The 22,700-nt window shown below is 41.3% G+C and overlaps 1 protein-coding gene across 7 annotated transcripts in view; it reads right to left on the bottom strand.

Moving 5' to 3' along the window:
* The window catches only part of DGKD (diacylglycerol kinase delta), a 206,032-nt gene that overhangs the window by 145,797 nt on the left and 37,535 nt on the right, over positions 1–22,700 (bottom strand). For all 7 annotated transcript variants that reach the window (XR_003858538.1, XR_003858537.1, XM_029615077.1 and 4 more), the window contains exon 3: positions 19,448–19,528. Coding sequence is in view for 5 of the 7 variants with exons in the window: in XM_029615077.1 (XP_029470937.1) it covers positions 19,448–19,528 (81 nt within the window). In the remaining 2 variants the exon portion in view is untranslated. The remainder of the gene's footprint in view (positions 1–19,447; positions 19,529–22,700) is intronic.

Here is a 22,700-nt window from a genome sequence, read left to right on the forward strand (position 1 = left end):
ATCAGAAGAAATCCCTGCTGGCTTTTTGGGTTCAAAAATCTCCTGAACCTGCAAGATCTGCTAGGTCACAGATGTCAGAAAGACCTAGTCAGGGGGAGGATTCTATCTCTGAGGATGGCCTCTGCCAGCAACACCCAAGACCACCACTAAAATTATGCAGGACACGTATGAGAATTTTTCAGCCAAACTTACTTCCAACATTTAATAACAACCTGCAGAGGTGGTGGAAAGGATGGCCCAATTGATCTCTACGGGTCAGGAGAACATAATCCACATCACTGCGAAAGAGGGCCACATGGAGAACCTCAAGTTATTTTAACTGAGGCACAGAAAAAAATAGAACATATGGAGAATAAAATTAGCTCTTTGGGAGAGAAGATTGAAATTGAAGAAATATTTGAATTGTAGGATTCCAAGAGCAGGCCAAGGGCACAGATGTGGTCAGCTTCTTCCCAAAGTGGATCCTGGAGATTCTGGGCCTGGAAATCAGGGAGGCTAAGTGAAACTGGAGCAGGTACATTGGGCTCTGGCTCCCCCACCTGCATCAGGAGGTAGGCCTCACCCCATGATACAATTCCACAATTTTGGGTCAAGGTGTGTAGGCACTAAACAAGGCCAGGCTCCTCTCCACAATTCGTTTCCTGTAAGCTGCATATATTTTTTCCCAGATTATTCGCAGGCAGTGCAGAAAAAACGAGCAAATTTCTCCAAAGTGTAAAAAAGCACTGTCAGCACGCCCAGCTCAAGATTTCTGCAAATAACTGCAATCACTTTTTCGAATCAGTGGAAGGCACCCAGCGATTCTTGATTGAGCTGAAAAGAGATACTGAGTAAGTGCTTGGCAGCCAAAAAGGAGGTTCTGCAGTTTGTGGTACTTTAATAAACTGAATTATTCTTTTGTTTATTGGACAATACTCCAAATACTTTGGTCAACGCACAGAAAGAAATATTCATCAGCAGTGGGTCAGGGGAAGCTGAAGCCTCGTGTATGCCATTTAGGTGGGGGGGGGAAGAGATTTTATTTTTATTTTCTGTTGAGTTTTAGATTTTCTTTTTTTTCACCATGGGACTTATTATTTTAGTCAGACTTTAGATGTGTGCCTGTATCACTATGCCCTCCTTTGGCCATCATTCGAACAGACTTTGAGAGCAATATTCTTTTTTATATTGTTTCAAATTTATTGGTGTAGATGGCTTAAGCTGCCCTCTTTTTCTTTGTAAAACTATGAGCCATTGGGAGTGCTATTTACATTAACACCCTTATGTAGAGACGATATAGTGGACTATACAAAAAGATTAGGATGGCACAAGTTATCCATAACAGTATGAGGCTGTCTAAATGGTGTTCTCACATTCGCAGAATTTTTTCTTACACTGGACTGCATTTTTTTTTTATTTCTTTTCTTTTTATGCTCCATATGAACTAATTTGTATTTTTTGTCTGAGTCTGGTGGGGTAATGCAGGTCTATACTCAGCAGTTTGAAGCCCTTGTCCAGACTGAGATTTCACCACTGGCAAGGGGCTTTATTAATGTTTCTTGTTGGGAGCATTGAGCATTTTACTAAGGTTGAAAAATCTAATGAAAGATTAGATGTATTTGAGCTTCTATACTTCTGTTTAATACAACAGATGTGTTTTATGTTTGTGGCAGAATATGAAAGAATGTTCCCCTGAGGAAGCCGATGAGATCGAAACAGTCGGGCCCTTGTCGGGATTGAGAACAGTTAGGTTCTGCTATTCAAGAAGAAAGTATTTTTCCTTTTGTTTTGCCATTTGCCATTGGATCTATTGTTTTAAGCAACTAATATTCCTGTTGTTAACGGATAACACCGATACGTAAGCATGAAGGTGCAAATGAAAACATTTGAGGAACTGCTTTGAAGTGGAGAGGAACTGCTTTGAAGTGGGACCGAGGACCGCTTGGTCCAGCTGTTCAAGAAGAAAGCCATACTTCATTTGATTTGCCACTTTCTTGGATCCACTATTGTAAGTGATCAACAATCTAACTGTCTGCTGGATAACAGCAATACGTAAGCAGGTAAGTGCACGAGAAAACATTTGAGGAACTGCTTTGAAGTAAGAAGATCTATGATGTCTTTATTAAGTGTATTATACAGAGAGACAACATACATAATAATATAATTTATTATTTATTTAGAAAACACAAGGTGTTCACCTATCTAAACATTTTAAAATCTAAACTTACACATTCAACCACCATTCACACACCAACATAAAAATTCTGTGTTACACAAACAATTCTGAATTACAGTTAACCAATACACATTATTATTACAATTTTAAGACAAAGATTTATTTTATATTGCTTGACTTATTTATTTTGTATATCCTATCCATATTCTGTTCATGTCCTGTCCAACAAAGGATCTCTTTGTTTCGCCTTCCAATCAGGCTTCCTCAGGGACTCGGTCTCAAAAAAGCCGGTTGATTTTCTCCCAATATTTCTGTCTTGAGACCTTTTATATTTATATCCTTACTCTCAGAAAATAGAAATCTCCGCACAATTTTTATTCTACCTTCAATATAAGTCAGGGTTATTTCCAAACGGACATCTCTTCCAAAATCAACTTTTGATCAACAGCTCAATAATGAAAAACGTTACAACCAAGCATCAACACTGGTTCCAAGCCTCTAATAGTATTCCTCCGATAATTCATAAGCCTTAATTCATTATGGAATTAACCAGAGAGTTGTGTTAGGATTTCCCTCTGTTTAATTACCGTCTTTATTAAGTGGACATTTCTTGTGAAATTTTGTATGTATTATTGAATTTTATTGCATCATGAGAAAAATTTACCTTAATCAAATATAAATATTTTTTTTATTAAGTAATACTTATATATGGGTAAATAAAAATACCCCTTTTTTATGCATTTCTAAATATATATTGCTCCTTATCTGGTTTGTTATATATAAATATATTAAAAATCAAAGGATCTTTATGACTGTGCTTTGTATAGGTCAATTTCACTGCTTAATGCAGATGTCAAAATATTGTCCAAGACCAAACTGGCTTCATTAAAGGTAGGTCCTATATTAATAATACCTGTCGCCTGTTTAATCTTATTCATCTGGACACTAAACATAAGGTCTCAGGAACCATAATATCTATTGATGCTGACAAAGCCTTTGATCATATCTTTTGGAAGTTTGGTTTTTGTTTTTTTTTTTAGCACTCACTAAATGGGGATTCCCGAATGCCTTTTGTAAAGTTTGGCCAGCCACAGAATGGCCCCGCAACCAGCTGCACCCACCTGAAGACGCCGCAGCCCTCTCCACTGGCCCCCCTTGGGCTCACGCTGAATGTTAAAGACCCCATGACAGGAAACCAGGTGCAGCGCTGGGAGATGAGTCAGGGCAAGCTGAAGATTTAAATTCCTGCCACACTTCTAGCCGGTGCCTCAGCAACAGGTCCTCCTGCTCTGCAGTGCATGATGCTATGTTCCTGTGCCTCATGTCTTCTATCTGGTCCTGCTGTCATGCTTTGCCTTGTTTCTGTGTCGTACCTTCTTGTAGTGTTCCTGTCTTGCCCTTCTTCCTTGTTGCTTTGCCTTGTCTGCTTGCCCTCTCTTGTTCCTTCATGTCCTCTCTTGCCTTGTCTTGTCTGTCCTGATTCTCCAATATTGACCTCGCTGCTGATCGCTGTCTACCCTGACGCTTGGCCTGGACTTGGATACTATCTGCTCACTGCCAGGCCTGACGACCACCAGCACTTTGATGTCTTCTGACCACTTCTTACGGGACTGGATGCTGGGCTTGATGGACCCTTGGTCTGACCATGGCAATTTCTTATGACTTTCGTCTACGTTCTTCTGGTCCCTAGAACCCAAAGGCTCAACCTGCGGGGAACAGGGCTGGTATAAGTGAAGTTCCTGCTCCAGTCCCCACAAGAGTGAGTTCATCAGTTTTTGGTGTGGGCCTAGTGGAATTGCCCACTAGGCTGTGTCAACCATACCACAATCTAAGGGCTCACATCCATGACACCTTTATTGGACAGGTGCGTGCTTTATATTCTGATCCTATGACAAGAATGTTCCTGAAGTGTCCTCTAACCCATTTCAAATTCAAAGAGGCACATGATAAGGGTGGCCATACCTCCTATTCTTTTTGATTTAGCTATCGAGTCCTTAGTCCAGGCTATTAGAAGTTTGTCCCTTATAGAAAGATTTGGTTTTTTCATAAATTCAACTCACAAGATCTCCTTATATGCTGACAACACTTTGTTGTTTCTAACCAACATTCGTAAATCTACTCCAGACCTTATGAACCTGCTCCGGAAATATAGTAGAGTTTCTGGGTATTTAATAAATTATTCGAAGACTGAGGTAATGCTGGCTGGTCTCCAACTGCAGCCTGTTCTAAATCGTTTTAAACTTGCAGAGGAAGGATTAAAATTTCTAGGTATCTGGATAGCTCTTGACCTTTCTAAGTTATATACCACTAATTATGCTTCAATTGTGAGCACAATCCAGACTGATTTGGTTAGGTAGACACCACTGCCCATCTCATGGTTGGGCAGAGTGAATCTCATCAAGATGGCAATTTTACCTAGATTAAATATACCCTTCCTCACACATACGATGTAATATTTGTAACTCCACCTTTGCAACTCTAAGGGGCAGTGTATTGTCTTTTTAGTGGAAGGGTATAACTCCTAGATTGAGATATTCAGAACTAATTAAATTTAAGGAGTTTGGCAGGGTAGAGCTTCTGGATTTTCAGGCTTATTACTGGGTGTTATGTATTATGTCTGCTAGCCTGGTGAGATACTGACTCGCTTCCACACTGGGGTACACTTGAGGAAGGACGCATGGCGGGTTAGAGCCCTGCAACTGTATTGCAGGCACAGCCCACATCCACTTTTTACAGAGTACTTTGTAGAAATAATCCTATTCTAGCCTACACATTAAGGGGTAGATTTTATAAATCTGCGCCCGTGCGTATTTTTGTTCACGCATCAGGCACAAACAAGAGTACGTGGGTTTTTAATAGATACGCTCGTAGCCGCGCATATCCATTAAAATCCGGGTCGGCGCGCGCAAGGCTGCCCAAAATCGGCAGCCTGCGCATGCCGAGCCGCACAGCCTGCCTCCGTTCCCTACAGGAAAGCCCCGGGACTTGCGTGCGCCGCCAAGCCTACTCAACATAGGCTCGGCGTGCACAGGGGGTACTTCAGCCAGGTTTTTGGGGGGTACACGCGTACCCCCCGAATCATCAGCCATTTTGATCTAATCATCAGCCATTTTGAAATATGTATTCTTTTTATTTGAATGGCTTAACTATTATGATTGATGTTTTATATTTCTTAGTTTTGTTCTTTTATGTTTTATTAGGTATTTATTTTATTTATTTATTTAAAGCTTTTTTATACCGGCATTCATGATAAAATCATATCATGCCGGTTTACAGAAAACAGGGGAGTGGTAATGTTTCTGTTTTACCAATGTTGCACTGTATGCAAAATCTAGCCTGTTGCTGTTTCCAGTTCAGTTTTTGTCTGCATGTTTCTATTTATACTTTTTTCTGATCACTTTATTCTGTATTTGGTGAGGTTCTGCATGCTTGACTGAGGTGAGATATTCTGCTAATTAGTGTATAGTTTCAGTAATGGGATCTATAGCAGCCCGGCCTGTTCTGTTTTGCTGATAAGAGATATTAGGGAGAAGAAAGTGAGAAATTGTATTCTTCTCCTTTTTTATAATTTTGTTTTTACAAGAGGAAAACTTGAGTTTCAATCATTTTTACATCACTTGAACATTTTAACTGAAAATGAATGTCAATTAAAATATTCAAGAGTTGTATGAAAGGAATCTGGCAGATCATGGCTTATGGCACTCTAGTACTAATGTTACCTACCCCAGATTTAAATCTTGGAACACCATTTCATAAAGTTGCCTACCCCTGGAATAACAGATCCCTTGTGGTTGTATTTTTGGCTCTTGACCAGGAAGGAAGATTTCCAATGGCAGCCAATTTGGCTTCAATTACAGTGATGCCCAAACCGGAGAAAGATCCAATTCTGCTTGCATCCTACCATCCTATTTTGCTATTTAATATTGACATAAAATTGTTGGCAAAGGTACTTGCAGACAGACTGGCTCTTTGGATGCCAGAATTAAATCTCAGAAACCCAGGGTAGGTTTTGTGCATCATAAACATTTAGTTGTGAATGTGTGTTTGGTGCTGGCGATGATAGAACAGTCCATCAGACTTAAAATGTTGTCTCTGATGATTAGATTTGATTCCGGAAAAGCTTTTGATCAGGTGGAATGATGATATCTATTTAAAAATGAATAGCCCACCAATCCATAGAATTTGATGGGTCACATTATACATACATAAAAAAAAAACATGTAGTACATTTAATAAAAGTTACAATAGAAACAGACTAGACAAAATTATACAGAGAAGGCCAGAGTGTGTCTTCAGGTGTTTTCTAAAAACGCAGATCATTCTCTTCTTCGAGTATATTTGAAAGCTCGTTCCATAGTTGCAATCCCCCAAACATCCAGGCACGAGTCTGAGCCAACTGAATATTTTTTTAAGTCGGGGAGCAAACCCCTCGACATTGAGCACAGGGACAATAAGTCTCTGGTTTTGAAAGACTACCGGGAGCAAGACCCTTAATCGTTTTAAACACTAATGTCAAGATTTTGAATTTTATGCAACACCTTATAGGAAGCCTGTGAGGGTCTGCTAGAAACAGGGAAATGTGGGCTTTTAAAGGAGTTTCAGATTCCAGGTGAGCTGCAGAATTTTGTATATTTTGCAAAGCTGTCAGTGTAGAGTTTGGCAAATCTAGATAAAGTGAGTTGCAATAATCCAGAGTTAATAATATGTTATTGTTTGTAAGGTTTTGGGTGGACCCTTGGACACTGTGGCAGCTGACCACGCCCACGGGGGAAGTCCCGTAAGGGGCCACAGGTCAGGCTCAGCTTTGGGACACACAACACAGAGTTATATCTTTTATTAGACAGGGTTGAGAAGCCACCAGAGGCAGCAGTAGTGAGTAGAGATGAAGCCCGGCTGGGCTAGGGTTCCTCAGGATACTGGAACAGAGATTTCCTCTATGGCTGTGCTGTTGTGGAGAAAACTGAGATAGTGAGTACAGTGGAGCATACACAGAGTTCTGGTATAGAGCCTCGTTGGTAAAGTTACTGACACAGCAGTTTCTCCCGGAAGGTAACACAGAAGCTGGAATAGAGGCAGGCCCTCGAGGAGCGAATACCTGGTTCCAGGGAATAGCTCTGAGAAAATAAAGTTGGTAATTCACTGATGATGTAGGCAGCGGTTTCTTCCAAGCAGAAGAGATAGGTTCAGGCAGCGAGTCAGGTAACATGGGCCCTTGAGGAGCGAGTACCGGTTCCTGATAGCGACCTGCAAGAAATGAGAGAGGCCCCTGAGGAGCGGGTACCCCGTTAGGATAAAGTCCAAAAGTTGAAGAGACAGAGTAGCTAGGTACGGAGAGCGAATCCCATACGTAAGGAGATACCACTGTAAGGATTCCCTTGCTAACTCGATTAGCTAGCAAAAAGTGTAGGCTTTTGTATCCGGGATGCGTGACGTCATCACAGGGGGACACCACCTGAGGTTCGCGCCAAAGAGAGAATAAGAAGCAGGGCCACGCAGCGTGCGTGGCCTATAGTACCTGGACAACATGGCGGAATGCAGTGCCCAAGCCGGACCGGGGACGCCGGAGAGGACAGCAGGCAGACGCCGTGGCAGCCAGACGTCCATCAACCGCAGCAGGAGTTGCAAAAAAGGTAAGGTGGGCGGAGTGGAGACGTCGGGCAGTGACAGTCGTAACCTAATAGGAGTGTGTGTGTGTGACAAGGGTAAAATGAGAGGAATTTAAGAAAGGCTTGATGGTATGGAGCATTCAGAGTTTAAGAAAACTGAAGCCTTTGCTGCATACCGATGATTTCAGAATTGTATTGCAGGCTTTGATTTTGCCAAAATTGGACTACTGCAATGCGTTGCTTTTGGGAGTTCCATTATCTACCATCCGCCCATTGCAGCTATTGCAGAATGCTGCGGCCCGTCTTTTGACTAACTCAAATAGATGTGACCATATTTCACCTGTGCTGATGAAGCTTCATTGGCTTCCGGTACAATATCGTATTCAGTATAAGTGTTTTACACTTATCCATAAAGCCATTTATAGTTCCAATTCGGATTGGCTGAATGCCTCATTACGTCTGCATATACCATCTAGGAATTTGAGATCAGCAGGACAAGCATTATTATCAATTCCATCTCCCAAACTGGTGCGCCTGGGTTCAGTCAGTGAGAGGTCTCTCTCCCTGGCAGGCCCCAAGCTGTGGAATTCTCTCCCAGCTGACATTCGCCTAGAGGATAACTTCTCTAACTTCAAGAAGCAGATTAAGACTTGGCTATTCCAGCAGGCTTTTAGTCATATTAATTAACTTAGTAGGCTATGTGAGGAAGGAGGTTTTCTGTTTTTTTTCTGGTGGTTTAGGGAGTTGAGAGGGTGGGGTTAATGTTCTGGTGGTATGCGAGCTTTATATTTTATTTTAGATTTAGTTTATAATGAGACTGAGTTAGTATTTATCGTTTAAATTTTAAGTATAATTTTTTATTGAATGACTGTAAAATTAGATAAGTTTTATTACAATTATTAGTTTGATTTTGCTACTGCAATTTCGCCAATTGTAAACCGGCTTGACATGTACTTGAAAGTCGGTATATAAAGTTGTATAAATAAATAAATAAATAAAGAAAGAAAGAAAGAAACAATTATGGACCAGCAATCAAACTTGCGGGTACAATGAAAGAGCAGAGTCTAACCGAATACCTATATCTTGCACCTCTGATTTGAAGGGGATGTTTGTACCTTTGAACGTCCAATGTGAAGAAATAGAGTCATTTTCAGTCCGAGAGAGGTACAATCTCTCAGTCTTGTTCAGGTTTAGTATCAGGCTTTTGCTAGATAGCCACTCACTGCTCTGTGAAAACCAGATAGCATAGTAAATGGCTCGAAAAAAGATGTGTTGGGGGGGGGGGGGGATTTATTTATTTATTTATTTAACATTTTTTTTCTATACCGACCTTCATGAAAAATTTCATATCAGATCGGTTTACATGTAACAAAGGGAATAACTTAAACAAGAACAATTCACTTGAAGCAGAAATTACATATAACAGGGTAGATAACTTGGGGCTAGGCTAGTCAGAGGTAAAGGACAGTGTAACTGAGGAGAACTGGAGAAGGCAATGAAACAAAAGAAACGGCGGCTTAATTATAATGTCTAAACATAGCGAGGCATTAGCCGGTAAAGCAGAGTCCTGTCCGGTTGACCATTAATGGCTTAGAAAGTTAGGGGAAGGCCTGTAGGAAGAGCCAGGTCTTAAGCTTTTTTCGGAAAGTTCGAGGGCAAGGTTCTAGTCTAGTCCGGTTGACCATTAATGGCTTAGAAAGTTAGGGGAAGGCCTGGAGGAAGAGCCAGGTCTTAAGTTTTTTTCGGAAAGTTCGAGGGCAAGCTTCTAGTCTGAGGTCAGTGGGCATAGTGTTCCAGATGGTTGGACCCGCTGTAGAGAATGCTCGTTCTTTGGTGGATGAAAGTCACGTGGCTTTTGTTGGGGGAACTTGCAAGGTGCCTTTGTACGCTTCTCTGTCGGCATAACAATTTAAAATAAACATTAAGCTGAGAGAATATATCAGAGGTGGCAAGTACATTTTAAATAATAGGGGAGAAAGAGAAAAGCCTTGTGGGAACCCTGAAGCTAGAGGCATTGCTGCAGAAGAGTTACCCGTGTGTATTCCATAAGATAGATATGCAGGAAAAGATGTGAACCACCAGAGAACAGTGGAAGCCACACCCAATGATGAGGATTGAAGTTGGCCCATGAGAATATTGTGATTTACATTATCGAAAATAGCTGACAGGTCGATTCGTGTAAAATAGTGAGCTAGGAAATCCTGAAGCTGGTTACATACCACTTTTTCAATTACTTTTGCTAACTTAAGTAGGGATGAAAAGGGCCCATAATTAGTTAATTCTTGAGGATTAGCATTAGACTTTAGGGAAGAGGGCAAATTCTCACTTCCTTTAGACCTGAGCGCATGTTCTCTTGAGTAAGAGAGGCTTGAACAATTGCTTTGACAAAGAGCCCCCACATCTGAGCTCATAATCAGTGTACTGGAACAAATATTAAATTTCCCCTGTGGAAGGCAGATCAAAGGTAGACCAAGAAGGAGGACTAGGGCAAGAGAAGAGGAATTGTCAATAGAAACTGGTAAATCCTTTGTTAAATCCCTACTTTTCCTATTTAAGAACCCACAAAATCATCACTTGATAGTGATGTTGGAATCACATGCCCATCATGCAATTTATTAGTCAAAGAACGGACCACGTGAAATAATTTGCACGGATGTGCGGCTGCAGATGCACTTCTACAAAGGAAAAATTTTCTTTTAGTGTCTTTAGCTGTCCAATACAAGGTTAATTTAGATTGACAGATTTTTTTTAATAATTTTGGGTTTTTTTTGCCTTGCGAACCTCCTTTTTTAATAACTGAAGATCTGAAGAATACCAAGAGGGCATAATGTTTACAGGTAGCCTGAATCACTGTAATTGGTTGCAATATCTTTTAAGGCAGAATGTAATGAAGACTACTGACTGATTCACTAACTCCTTCAACATCTGAGTCTGTTGGCATGCTAGGCAAAAGCAGCCAGCAATTTAGCAATTTGTCAACATCAATCTGAGGGCAGCATGTATGGCTTATTGTTTCACCAGAGGTCAGAGGGCTAGAGACTGAAACGTTTAACAAGCCACTTATTAAAAAATGGTCAGATCATGGAACTGGTGTTAACGAAACTGATAATGCATGTTGCGCGTCCCACTCATTACGAATGAAGATTAGGTCTAAAATATAGCTCAGCCTATGTGTAGGGTCTTCAATAATCTGAGACCAACCTAATGAGGATATGGAGGGTAGAAAGAATCCATTATCACCAGGTAATGGAACTGCATCTGTGTGTGAATTGAAATCTCCTAAAATTATAGCATTTTTTGTATCAAGCAAGATATCCAGCAAGGTGGAGTAATTAGTGTTTAGGTAGCACTAATTATCTATTCTTTGTTCTAGAGCATAGGGGTCTTTCTGGGAATTTTGGGGTTCCATTCGATTATGTTATACTTAGCCCAAAAACTATTTAAAAGGTGAATGGGGAGAAATCTACTGATTTCCATTTAGCAGAGGTACACAACAGGGTTGCCCTCTTTCGCCTTATTATTTTTGTTTTCAATGGTACCTTTATTGAGGTATGTACAGAGGGCAGAGAATATTATAGGCAATCAGGTTCTAAAAATTTTAAATTGTTGCATTTACCAATGACCTTTTAGTTTTTATTACCAACACTACAGTCTCTTTAGTGAGGTTGATGGAGGCATTTGACATATTTGGACAAATTTTTGGTTTGAGATTGAACAACTTGGTCAATGGCTATGGCATTTCGAAACTCAATTCAACATTTGGTGGGGGCCCAGACTTCCCTTTTGAGTGGACTAGAAAGGCATTTTATCTTAGGGTAATAATCCCGATGGATTTGGGAGTATTATATAAAAGAGTAACATTGGTCCATTTTAGAATATACAAAGTCAAAATTTCTGTAATGGTAGGGACTTCTTATATCGTTGATAGGTAGGGTTAATTTATTCAACATGGTCATTTTTGCCAAGTGGCTACATATTTTCTTTCTTTAGCAGGACCTGTCCAATGGAACATGCTCCCACCAGACATCCGCCTTGAGATCTGCTTTGCTTCCTTCAAAAAGAAAATTAAAACCTGGCTCTTTAGCCAAGCTTTCCAGAACTTTGATTATTTTTACCTCCAGCTATCAAGATTTTCTCACCATCGCAATCCCTTTTGCAGATCACATTTATCTTAGACAATTACGCCTTATTTTATGATTTGATTTCTCAGAGACTTTGCAAGTTTATCAGTGTTATTATTCGAATCTGTTTTCCATGTTTTCCAAGTTCTATAACCTTGTTATATGTACCGCCTCTTGGCATAATTTTTATGTTTCAATGTAAACCGATGTGATCTATATTTTAATACAGGAACACCGGTATATAAAAATCTAAAAATAATAATAATAATGTTTTGCAAGCCCTTTCCATTTTCTTTTTGCAAAAGGATTTGAAACAGATGCTCTTCTTTCAAAAATTTTGTGGAGAGGCACTAAATCAAGAGTAGCATTAAAATGGTTGAAAAAGAGTTGGTAAAAAGGGGGAATAACGCTTCCTGATACCTATAATTATAATGTGACATGCTTGGCCAGAATTCTTAAGAATTGGCTGTTTTCCACATCAATTTACACAAAGCTTGATATGGAATCTGCATCAGGGCGCTTTTTTCCTTAAGCTTTGTACTACATGCTCATAGTGGGAGATTGCCCAAGAAAGTGACTAGTAATAGCTTGATAGCCCCTATGAGATAGATCTGGAAAGACAATATAGCCCTACTTATGAAAAGACAGCAGTTCACCACCAATGCAAGTCCTATTGAGAAAACACAACAAATAAGACTGATACAAATGCCTACATACTAGTAAAATACCTTACCTTGGTCGCACACACAAAACCGACCTTCAACAAATACTGAATGACCACAATTTACAAATATGGAGACAAAAACTGGAATGGAAAGCCACAAAACCACTCTGCATAAAGGGGTAGATTTTCAAAGGGATACGCGCATAACCCCCGAAAACCTACCCCTGCGCACGCCAAGCCTATTTTGCAAAGGCTCGGCGGCATGCGCAAGCCCCAGGATGCGCAAATGTCCCGGGGCTTTCAAAAATGGGCGTTCCGGGGGCGTTCCTGAGTCCTCCTGCACAGCGGCCGTGCCGGAGGTCCCCCGGTTGGGGGGGGGGTGTAGGATTTAGGTAGGGCTGGGGGATGGGTTAGATAGGGGAAGGGAGGGAAAGGTGGGGGTGACCAAAAAAAAAGTTGGTCCCCCCCCCCCACCTTTCCCTCCGGAGCGGCCTTGGTGGGAACTGGGAAAGCCATCGGGCCTCCCCTAGGGCTTGGCGCGCGCAAGGTGCACAAGTGTGCAACCCCTTGCGCGCGCCGACCCTGGATTTTATACACACTAGTAAAATCAGGTGTACATTTGTGCGCGCCGAGTGGCGCGCACAAATGTACCCCACGCACCTAACTTTTAAAATCGGTCCCAAAGTGCAAACCTGGAGAAATAAAAACAGAAATAATGCACACAAACTAATCTATGTACTCAAACAGTAACAACTCAACCTATGAAAAGGCAACACTACAAATATTAAACCAGGCCCTAAACATCAATGCACCTATTATTAGGAAAACAGAACAAGCCAAGCTGCTAAAGATCCTTACACAGAAACTACAAGCTTGCAGAATACCTCCCCTCAGTCACAATACAGAATAACGTGACCATAAGCTGTTTTTGGTTTTCCCTTGATGCACTGCATACAGAGTTTAGCTTCTTGAAGTTTCCAGTTCATCTTTCTTCTGCACGTTGCTATTTATACATTTCTCAAGAAATATAAAATAATTGTAAAACTATACTAATAAAGAGAATAAATGTTTCAAACTGAATAGAATATCCAATAATTACAAAATCATAAAAATTAAAAATTCTCCAAAACCAATAAAATATTTCAAAACTGCAGACAAATCACATAATACTCAATAATTAAAATGGCAATCAAGAAAAATGAACTTAAAAAACCACCGTGACTTACCCTCTCCAGCAACTCACACTCCTTTCCTATGCAGGCCAGTAGCACACACCAGAAGCAGCAGTGGCTGCTGAAGCTCTGTCCTCATGGTCCTATTCCTTAGGGCCAAGACCAGTCTCTCTGTCTCTTACTTACCCACACCACTCACACCTCCACAACCAGTTTCTGTGTCTCACAATAGTCATCTCTCCAACCAGTCTCTCACTCTTACACACATACACCAGTCACCTCTCTAATCAGTCTTCTGTCTCTCACACATACCAAACATCACCCTGACCAGTCCTCTCTCTCTCAATCACACACATGCAACGCTCTCTCACTTACACACATAATTTTTCTCCCACTTACACCAAGCTCTCTGTTACACACATGCTCTCTCTCTCTCACATGCACACTGCCTTCGCTCTCAATTCACTCACACCGCCCCCCCCGGAACACAAATGAGAGCTGCAGCAGACACCTCCTCTAGCCCAAGAAAGAATTCCATTGGCTGTGGGGACTAACGCTGTCTCCTATTGTGGACTGTCAGCTGTTCTTCTTCCATTTTTCTCCAGGCCTGCGCTGCTTCTAGGGCCGATGCTGGTGCTACTTTTGAATGCAGCATGGCCCTTTCTTCTTCCCCCATGCCCCCACTACACGTCAGTTCCTCTTCCAGGCCACAGGGACAGGAAGAAGAAAAGGCCATACTGCAGTTGCCAGCTCCCACTGACACTGGTGCAGTTCCATCCAGGCTTGAGCGTGCTGACAAGCCCGGGCAGCAACGGCAGCAGTGGAAGGATGTCTACCTCTTGCCTGGGTGAAAAGATGGGACGAGAAGAGCAGCCAGCAGCCAGTGGGAGCGCACGATACACCTGCCAGTGCTTGGCGACATACTGTCACGACCCACCAAATGAGAATCGCTGTTCTAGAATAAAGTGTAGGATATACAACAGATATGATATTGTTTAATGCTATGTCTTTGCTATCATTTAGAGAGAAGGGGGGGGGGGGGGGAGAACCTTGTTTGTCAGGAAGCTTTTTTCTACTCTTTTCTTGTCTCCCGAGCACCCTACTACTCCTCAGTCATCTAGTGGCCCAGCTGACTCTCTCACAGGCTTTATGATTTGAAAACTTTTGTATTAGTTTTTGCCTTTCTGGCAAATTTCTTCTCAAATTCTCTCTTGGCCTGCCTTACTAATGTTTTTATCATGATTCAGTCTGCTACACAGCCCCCCCCCCCCACCCCCCACCCAGAGGTCATCAGCAAAGCTTCATTCACAGTCGCTCTAGCTGCCCTATTGGCTGATCCCATGGAGGGGTGATTCCAGATCTACCTAACAACGGCCTGTCCATCCCCTCGGTGTCTCTTCATCAAGTCACCTGGGCTCCTTGATCTGGCCATCCTTGCCTTGCTATTCTGCCTTGACGCCTATGTCGGCCTCCTGTCTTATGTTGTGGCCTACCCAGGCCTTCTGCCTTGCCTTGTGGCCTACCTTGGCCACCTACCTTGCTCTAGGCCCTTCCAGGCCCACCTGCTAAGTTCCATGCCCTCTTGGACCTTCCTGTCCTAACCTTGAGGCCTTCAGGCCTTCTAGGTTGCCTAGACAACCTCGGGCCCCTATTTGGGCTTTCTTGTTTCCTGTTGCCTGTTCTAGTCCTGTCCTTGTCCAGTCCCTGTGTAGTCTTGTGTTTGTCCAGCCCTTGTCAAGTCCTGTCCTGGTCCATTCCTGGTCTTGCCTGCCAAGTCCAATCCCCTGTATGCTATCCAGGCCTTGTCCTTGACTCCAGCCTTGTCTCCAGCTCACAGCCTGTACCATGTTCCAATGTCCAGCCTATGAGTGTTTCTAGCACCAGCCATGCTTCTGGATAAGTCCTGCCAGTCACCAAAACTCGGGGGAGGTGGTTGATATAGATAGACGACCCAGTCTGGCCCTACTCCTGCTGGGGGAAATCCCAGACCAGCCTGCCTGTCCTGTGACAGTTTTTATGTCTAACTTGCCAGTGCTTACAGTCTTATCTATTTTCTTCATTTTGGTCTGCTTTCCATTTTTTGAACAATGCCTCATAGAGGTTATTAAGATATTATTAGTCATCTTGGCTTTAACTGCCTCTTTTACCTCACTATTATACCAACGCTTGCAGATATCTGGACTTTCTTCAATCTTTTTAAATGAATGAAATACCATCTTGGAAGCCCAGATAAAATGTATTTTTAAACAATGTGTTCAACAACCAAACCGTGCTGGAGGACCTATCATGGAATACAAATTGTAGTCATTGAGGCCTGGTTTACATGTTTACATGCTTGCTGCCTCTAAATCAAAATTATGAACTGTTTCTGAAGTCTACCTTAAAAATATTTGCTGCTTGACTGAAGGCCTGTGGCAAATCAAATTTATTACGCCACACACCTTTTTCTCTGACTATTTCTAAACAATGTCCATGCCTCATGCAACTTTAACCTTTGAAACTATTTTTGGTTTTTTTTTCCTATTTCCTCATTCCATCACAGTTCTCTCTTTAAAAAGTCATATGCTACTGTAGTAGGTTTAATGCCCTCTTGCCCGTAATTATGTCAAATTTGATTGCATTATGATCACCATTGCTTAGCGGCCCCAGCAATGTAACCCCCTGCACCAGTTTCCTGCAGTCCAGTGAAGACTAGATCTAATGTAGCTGCCTCTCTTATCAGCTCTAGGACCGGCTGCTCCATGAAACAGTCATTTATGGCATCTGAAACTTAGCCTTTTTAGCATGTCCCAATGACACACTGACCCTATCAATACCAAAATAATTGAAATCTCGCATTATTGCATTGCCAAATTTATTTTCCTTTAATTTCAACTAGCATTTCAAAGTTCGTTCTTCTCATCTTGGCTAGGTGGACAGTAGTATACTCTCACTGGCTGCTATAACTCTTATTCCTCACACATGGAATTTCTATCCATAAGGATTCCAAACTGCATTTTTGTTTCCTGCAGGATTTTTATCGTGCTTGACTTTATGCTGTTCTTTACATATAGTATCCACCCTTCCATCAATTCAATTTGCCTTGTCACGACAATAAAATTTATAACCTAGTATCACAGTGTCCCCCTGGTGATCCTCTTTCCACTATGTTTCTGAAATGGCTATAATGTCTATATTCTCATAGAGTGCCATACATTAACTCTCCCATCATACTATTCTGACTTCTTCTGCCATTCACATACTGTTTTTATTTGAATTTTTGTGTTTGTTTTCAGAACTTGCTTATTAGGAGAAGACACCAGCAGTGTAGCGTTTATTCACATATGTGCTCTTTATCTATAACCCATCTGAGCTACTTCAGCCTTAACCACACTCTGTCTACTGCGATAGTCTCTGTTTTGCAAGTATCCTTGGCAGATACCTCCATCTGAACTATAAGCTCCTGAGCAACTGCTGGCTTTCCCCCATGATCTAGATTAAAGCTGCTCTATCTTCTTTCAAAATATTAGCCAGGTTAAGAATGGAGTACAATCCTGTTGGAATAGGCTCCCCGTTCCCCAGTTCCCTAACAAGATATAAAGCCCTCTTCCTGCACCATCATCTCATCCATGCACTGAGACTCTGGACTCAGCCTGCCTCTAGGGTTCTGTGCATGGAACAGGGAGTATGTCGGAGAATGCGGTTGGAGGTTCTGGATTTCAATTTCCCTCCCTAAAAGCTAAATGTATCCTCCAAAAGCTCTCTCCTGTTCTTTCCTATGTCATTAGTACCCACATGTACCATGACAGCTGGTTCCTACCCAGAATTCTCTAAAATCTTATCTACACAGCCCCTCTACTATATTCCTGCCTTTATGCATGGAATTTCTATCCAGAGAGATTTCATAGTTGCAATCTGTTTCCTGCAGAACTGTAATCCTACTTGACTCTGTGCCATCTTTAAGATATATTGCCACCCCACCACCAGCTTGATCTGCTCTATCATTTCAATATATTTTGTACCCTGGTATCAGTGTCCCATTGGTTGTCCTTTTTCCATCAGGGCTTGAAATCTCTTTTGCAGTTTGATATGTCTCTGATGAGAAAGGGGCTGAAACAAATGAGGACGCTATCTCATCAGAAAGAGCTGACAGACATTGGAAAATGTTACCGGCAAGCATTTACTGGGCTGTTTTTGCTTTTCTTGTTTTATTCTGAAAACAGTGCAGCTGTGTTGTCTGGCTCCATCAAACAGCAGCAAAAAAAAAAAAATAAACCGAGGGAGGAAGCAACCAGGATGGTGACCTCATCCACCTGTTCAGAGTTTGCACAACACTGCAAGGAGGGAGAAAGCATTGGTCCACAACTGTACACAACTCAATGTGTAAACTAGTGAGCAGTTCAAAAAGCATATTTAAAAAAGAGATGACAAGGATGTAAGTATCCTGGAAGTGCCGGTATCCTAACCTTCACACAGAGAAAGACCACAGTTCTGGATGCTGTGGTGAATGTCATGGGAAAGCCTGAGATACATTGCCACTCCCTGTACTGTACTTACTGCATGGATAGAGGGAGAATTTCCATTTTCAGTAATGTTGGTCTGGAACCTTTCCTCATTAATGTATATATTTTGTATATTTTTATATTATATATATTTTATATATTAATGTATATATTTTGTATATAATTATTCTCCTCTATCTCTTTCTATTTCTTACATTCCCAGTTCATTAGCCCTTGTTAATTGTAACTGCTTCTCTTCATCACGTTATTTATGTTTTTGGTTGTATTATCCGCACCCCTGTTTTCTGTAAACCGACATGATGTGAACGAGTTCATGAATGCCGGTATAAAAAAAACCTTAAATAAATAAATAAATAAAATAATGGAAATAAATCAAAGTTATATTGCATTAACCTTTTTTAAAATTTAGATACAAGTACCTTTCTCTATATGTTAAAAACACTAAATGTGATTCTTACTTCCTCTGCAGCACCAGGGAAGAATTATCAAATGTGATCTCTAGAGCAGGTCCCCATTACATATACTCCTGGAGTATCATTTTATCTAATCCCCTTAACTTTACAGAAAAAGAACACAATCAGAGGTCTATCAGATTGATTATGTGCCAGAAGATCTCAGAAACATGCTGCTAGACCTCTGCTATAAAACTGCCCAGAACAGGGATTCTGGAAAATGAGCGGAATATAAATTGCTGTAATAAGTGAATAACAAATAATAAATAAAATCCACGTACCACCAGATCTCTGCTGCAAAAGCTATGGGCTATCATATTTTTGCCATACAACACGAGAGCTGTCATAAAAACATAACTTCATATCTTACTGGACTTGGGCTTCAGAAACCATGTGTTACCAGAATGCTGCCCACAGAAACCAGGGTGACACCAGAACTCTACCACAGAAAATTATGTGCCATTGGATGTTTGCTGTTTAAACATGTGCCACCACACCTGTGCAACAGACCACCATGTGCCACCAAATCTCTAGCAGAGAAACCGCATGCCTCAAGACCTTGCTACCGAAACCAGATTTCCCCAGATCTATTAAGGAAACCCCTTACCACTGGAGATTGACAGCAATGTCTGTTGTCTGTCAGCACACCTGTTGAGTATTTGCCAATTGACGTAATTTACCTGAGAGAATAAATATGTGTAGAGTGGTAAGAAAGCAACAGGCTCAAAAATTAAACTCCTTCCACCTGGACAGTGCAAGAAGCGAGAAACCTTACCGTGAAACTGTTGTTAACATTCTTAGTGCTGGATTCAGCCACGCTAGCATCTGTCAAATCCACCTCATCAAAAATGATGGACTGAAAGAGAAAAGAAAGAATAAGATTTGAGTGGGTGATGAAAGGTTGTCAACTTGGATCTTGGCACAGATCCAGGATATGCGCCTGAAGGGATTGAGACAAGAAAATGAACAGAATACATCTTGCAACTATAAAGCAAGGAGCCAGAACCAGGGTTTCCATACAAAGTTAAATGCTCAGAAAACAGAGATCTCAGAGAATGAGAATACCCAGAACGAGCAAAGCAAGAGAGCAAAGCACAGTATGGCATGACAACACACAGCAGTACAGAACACACAGTAATATACAGCATGCAGTACACCCTAATATACAACACTGCAGCAGTGTGCCATAGCACCGCAAGACACAACATAAAGCAACATACAACGCAGCAGAACACAATACCTATCAACACAGAGTACAAGGGATACAATACGCACACTGCGCCAGGATATAATACATAGTAGCTTAGTAAATAACAACAGATAAAGACCAAACTGGGCCGTGTAATCTGCCCAGTTGAGATTCATCCAGATAGAGGCGATGCATATATAAAATCCTTTATGCAACCCAACACCAGCTTCCCCCTTCCCCTATGTTTTTTTTACCTGTCCTCTCACCCTTTTCCCACCACTGTCCCAAGCAGAAAAGTTGTTGCCAGCCCAATTCGCTCTTCACCAACAGTGGCAAGGCCTGAACAACCGCCTCCTTCCTCTGTGCACAAAATGTAAAAATCCTGCGCTTGTGGGAAATTCTGTACTGCACAGTTCTGCAGCATTCCCACAGGAGTACTACGTCCTCCATAGAGGAATAGTGCGCTAGTGAAGTGTGCTTGAAGGAAATTTAAAAGAGATTCCATGGACTTTCCCATAGAACTCAGTGCTTCAAGACCTAAACCATTAAGTGAAGGAAGTTTTAGGGCTGGAAGCCTTCCCTTTAACTAGCTCCATGCAGGACAAATAATTGCTCGGTTTTCCTGAAGAACATGAAGTAATACTCCGCTGCCTCGCTGAGTTGCGGAGAAAAGTGTTTCACTTTGTTAGGACTGCTGTGTTTTGACAGAAAGATGTACATTTTCAACAGGTGCGCCCAGCTGCAAGGTACGTGCATCCTTTTGCGCCCACACAAAACAAGCGGATTTTCAAAAACACACAGTGCCCGCATCCAATGGGTTTGAATACTGGATAGTTAAGTGGCTAAAGGCACACGTATACCCTTACACATGATTACATGACATCTGATGCTTTCCCAAGAGAGACACAAAAGAGTTTACACTGCAAAATACCATACTAACAAAGTGGCTTATGCAATTAATACAAATATAACAATACAAAAAGGCATTAAAACAGCCCAACAATAAATCTACTCTTACTCAGGGAGTGCCTGGGTTACCAGATTGAATAACTTAGTTGCACTGGCAATAAGCATACAATATGGGTACCTTTCTTTGGAAATTCATTGTATACACCGTTTCCAAACCTGCCTCCAAAACAACCACCAGAACACCCTTTTCTATGTGGCCAAAAGTACGCACATTATGAATATGAACACAAGTACATAGTTTAAGGTAGCTAAAAATTCACTTACCAACCCTATTGGTGACTTGGCTGGGTAACTATTTTTTACTTGCAAAAAGGTACATAACTCTTTCAAAATTTACCCCAGAGTAGGCTAAACAATTTCTTTGTTAATGTGAAAAAAATTTAGAACAGTTCAAAAATGTGGTCCAACCACCACCTTGCTTGGGAAAAAAATGCAGAAAAAGTGATTTTTCTGGCTGAAGAAAGTGAAATTAAAACTGATTGGACAGAAAATAAAGAGCAAATTAACCCACAGGTTCGAATGAAGGCCACATAAAAACATTTATCACATTTTATCACCACTGTTGATGGGATGGATGCCATACAGCAGAGGGACTTTGGAGTGACCATATCGTAGTATCCCTAACGGCGGCATTCGACACAGTGAACCACGATATTCTCCTAGATCGCCTCTCAGAAATTGGCATAAAAAACACCGCCCTCAGTTGGTTCTCATCCTTCCTCCAGAACAGGTTCTACAAAGTTAAGGTCAACAGCAAAGAGTCGCCTCCGTTCAGATCCACACTTGGAGTCCCACAAGCATCTTCCCTATCTCCAACGCTATTTAACATTTATCTTCTCCCTCTATGTCAACTCCTTTCCAAACTCAATCTAACACACTACATTTATGCAGACAACGTACAAATCCTCATACCGATTAAAGACTCACTACACAAAACCATGCTTTATTGGAATTCGTGCCTGCTATCCATCAACAACCTTCTAGTAAAACTTAACCTGATACTCAACTCCAATAAGACTGAGTTCCTACTCATCACCCCAGACGGCAACCTCTCAGTATCTAACACAAACACCTTAGCCCTTCCATTCCTATCCCCACAGGTCAGAAATCTTGGAGTCATCATCGATAATCAATTTAACCTCAGAAGTTTCATCAACAACACCGTTAAAGAATGCTTTTTTAAACTTCAAGTCTTAAAAAGGCTAAGACCCCTATTACACTTCCAGGATTTCAGATATGTGATACAAGTAATCATTTTCTCGAAAATAGATTACTGCAACTCATTGCTGATAGGTCTACCTGCTAACACTTTGAAACCGTTACAAATGCTACAGAACGCCGCAGCAAGGATTCTAACAAAATCCAACAAAAGGGACCACATAACACCAATCTTAAAGAACCTACAATGACTTCCAATCAAATATAGAATCCTATACAAGATCCTCTCAATCATCCACAAAGTCATCCACCACTCCACCCAAATTGAGCTCACGATCCCATTACAGCTTCACTCTACCTCCCGACCGAGGAGACAAGGCCAGAGAGGCACCCTACAAGCACATCCCGTCAAAACAACACTAAATAGAAGAACTCTATCCACCGCAGGCCCTATACATTGGAATTCACTCCCACCAGACCTCAGACTCGAACAATCGACACCAACCTTCAAAAAAAGACTCAAAACTTGGCTGTTCAACCAAGCATTCTCTTAACCCACTCATGTATATACAAGACATATGTATATAAATTTACTCTCCCTGTTCATTATTAGTTTTTATCCAAGTTAAATCACCCTGTTCTATGTAAGACATTATAAACTAGTCTTTATATTGTCATTGTATCTGTTGAAATGTGAACCGAAGTGATTAGT

The sequence above is a fragment of the Rhinatrema bivittatum genome, chromosome 9 (genome assembly GCF_901001135.1).
Source record: "Rhinatrema bivittatum chromosome 9, aRhiBiv1.1, whole genome shotgun sequence".
Taxonomy (NCBI): Eukaryota; Metazoa; Chordata; class Amphibia; order Gymnophiona; family Rhinatrematidae; genus Rhinatrema; species Rhinatrema bivittatum.